General features: G+C 34.3%; 1 protein-coding gene across 1 annotated transcript in view; it reads right to left on the bottom strand.

The window, feature by feature from the left end:
* Positions 1-3,188, bottom strand: part of LOC107710659 (pleckstrin homology domain-containing family G member 4B-like) — a 28,375-nt gene that overhangs the window by 20,755 nt on the left and 4,432 nt on the right. Inside the window, exon 2 of the mRNA XM_016515489.1 lies at positions 101-190. Within this exon, the coding sequence (XP_016370975.1) occupies positions 101-190 (90 nt within the window). The remainder of the gene's footprint in view (positions 1-100; positions 191-3,188) is intronic.

Here is a 3,188-nt window from a genome sequence, read left to right on the forward strand (position 1 = left end):
TTTTTTTTTTTTTTTGCATTTTTGATTGTCTGTATGGGAAACCATAATAAGGAATTGTGCTGACTTTGGTAGACATACATTGACAACTCTATGGTCTCACCTGAGAGAGGAGAGGAGGAGCGGTGCTTTCAAAAGGAGGGTAGAGGGAAGATAGCGCCCCCTGCACGCAGTCCTCTACCGCCTCTGAACCCTGAAACACAGATTATATCAACACAAGCTGATGTGACCATTCACCGCCACAAACACAACTTCCTGTTTTGTGTTCCAGAGAGCATCTAAAACTTCCTGTGGGCCAAATGGTCATCATTGCCTTTCAACAACTGCACTGGATTCAGAAACTCTGTATCTTGTCTGAATAACACAGACCAGTGTTGGGGAGTACATATCTGACTAAAAGGAACAATGCCACTGACTTATCAAAATGTTTACTTTTTCAATGGACGCTTTTCACAGACTGTGATGATGAAGGGTCATCAGCATCGTAAATCATGTATTTTTATTTATTTATTTATATTAAATGACGGTAAATTTGACATCGTTCTTTCTTCAGACTGCCGTTATAAATCTCTCTCTATTTTCTCCTCTTTTTGAAAATTGTGAAAATTGTGAAAACGCTATCATGCAGTCTTTCTTTTGATATTTGATCAAATGTGAACACAAAAACATATACCTGATGATGTCTCCCATTCACCGCTATAGAAGTTTACCCAAACTATGACGACTTCCGCTTCTGAGAAACCCAGAAATGTGAAAAGGGTGCCAGTAGTTTTATAATTAGTAATCTGAATTTAGTAAAGCAGTTTATTCAAATGGTCTTTGTAAATAAACTATTTAAAAAAAATCACTGATTTGAATAATAATTAATTATTTCATATTAATACTATTATAAAATATTTCGTTTTTTTTTTTATTGTAATAATATTTCACAATATTACAGTTCTTACAATATTTTCAATTTATATTGCATAAATCCATTCTTGCATAAATTGTTGCATTGAATTTAGTGCAATGGTTTCATAAGAATGTGAAATTTTCTGCTTGTGTTTTATGAATGAGGCCCATTGACACAAGCTTGAAGCCATCCTGAGAAACACAGCCTGAACAATAAACACACACACACACACACACACACACACACACACACAAACTCTAATGTTTACTTTACTGCTGTTCTGTCGTCATAGCAACCCCGAACATTTTCCTCTCGATTATTTCTTCACTCTTTCTCCATCTCCTCCTTCCCACGGCTTGAACACTCCGTCTCTCAGGAACTGCTTCTAAATATCATCTGACTACAATTACGCCGAAGCGTCTTCACAAAACACATAGTATGCTCTCTGAAGTCTCCCACTCAGTGAGCGATGAGTGGAATAAACAAAAGATGAGGGAAAAGAGAGAGCGAAAGTCAGCCAGGAAGGCCGGCATGTTTGGGGAGGAGGGGAGGGTGAGGAAAGAAAAACAAACCGAGAAGGAAAATGGCAGGAAAGAAAGTAAAATGAAAAAGAATGCAAGAAAAACAGAATTAAAGACAAAACGAGGAAGAAAAATAGGATGAATTTTAGGACCAAGAGGTGAACAAGTCACATGAGGATAATCGAATGCACACACTGAAATCAAGCTGTAGAAATGCTCAAAATCTTCTTGTCCAGTGTAAGGAAAAACACTAGTATTATATTTCAGTTAGCTAGCTTGATCTAGGTTAGAATCTTTCCACTTTCCATATACAGCGTTGCATTTGCATCTGCTCTTCATCTTAGAACTTGTGTTCTAACTGAAATTCACCACAAAACTCTTTTTAACACTGAAACCATTGAGAACGCATGCATAATTTATTTTCTTTTTTATTATTTCTGTTTATTATTTAAATGTTGTCAAGAGAAACAGTGATGTACAGATTTCTAAGTACTTGTACTAAACTGCCTAAAAAAGGCATGCAACTGTTAACACAATAAAACTAGTGAGATACAATGAATGTTGCACAACATTTGTGTGTGCCGCGTTTTCTGTATTGCATGAGCTGAAAAAGGCGCGCAATGACAAGAAGTATAATTGATCATGCCACCAAATACAGATTAAAACTAAAGTAATGAGCCTTTTGTGAAAATGTAAGAAGTAGAAAGTAAAGATATTTGTGTAAAAAAGTAAGAAGTGAAAGCAAAAAGTTGTCAAAAATATAAATAGTGAAGTAAAGTACTGATACTAGAAACATTTACTAAGTATGTGTACTTCGTTACTCCCATCTCTGATATTTATATATAAATATACACAGTGCACACACACACACACACACACACACACATATATATATATATATATATATATACACATATATATTGTATAGCCTGAATGCACTGTAAGTCGCTTTGGATAAAAGCATCTGCTAAATGCATAAATAAAAAATAAAAAAAAATAAAAAATATATATATATATAATGTAAACACAAAGTTTTATTTCATCGCAATTAATCGATTTGACAGCACTTTAAGGTTAGAGGGTCAAATTGTTATTATTTTTATAATAACTAAATAAGAAAAAAAGTATATAGAATAGAAAAGGAATAGAGTATTCTAATAATTAGTTGACATGTAGTTGACATGTAGTTACAAAGTTACTTATAGTTAGTAGAATGTCTAAAGTGGACTATCAAAATAAAGTGTAACCAAAAATAAAAAAAATAGCAAAACACTTTTTGTGTAACTTGTTCTGGTTTGGAATGACATGATGGAGAGCAAATGTTTTGTGTAGAACTGCTGGTCTAAATATTTTTGGTGTAAAAATCCATCAAACACACTCTGTCTTGCTCATTGTAAACATATTCTGTGTCAATACCTACTAAGAATTGTGTCTGACAGATGAAATTTATTAATTCAGGGCATCCTTAAGATTGGATAATTAGTCAGACAAACCAAGTAGCTAGTTTGGGAAAATGTGTCAATTTGCACATCAGTGTTTCTGAAAATTGTTGTGTGAATGACTCATAGGTTCGGAGGAGGTTCATGAAAAATATTAATGAAAAATTTCTGTTTTATCAAACATCTGTAATGTCGTATATAAGAATTTACATCCACAGAGGAACCTCAAGCACACTTTAACAGCAGCGGTATGTCATTGTCCCGCTCTACTTCCTCTCTTTCTCAGCAGCGAGAGAGAGAGAGAGAGAGAGAGAGAGAGAGAGAGAGACAGAGAGA

Source organism: Sinocyclocheilus rhinocerous, unplaced genomic scaffold (genome assembly GCF_001515625.1).
Source record: "Sinocyclocheilus rhinocerous isolate Xijiao unplaced genomic scaffold, SAMN03320098_v1.1 scaffold1018, whole genome shotgun sequence".
Classification (NCBI taxonomy): Eukaryota; Metazoa; Chordata; class Actinopteri; order Cypriniformes; family Cyprinidae; genus Sinocyclocheilus; species Sinocyclocheilus rhinocerous.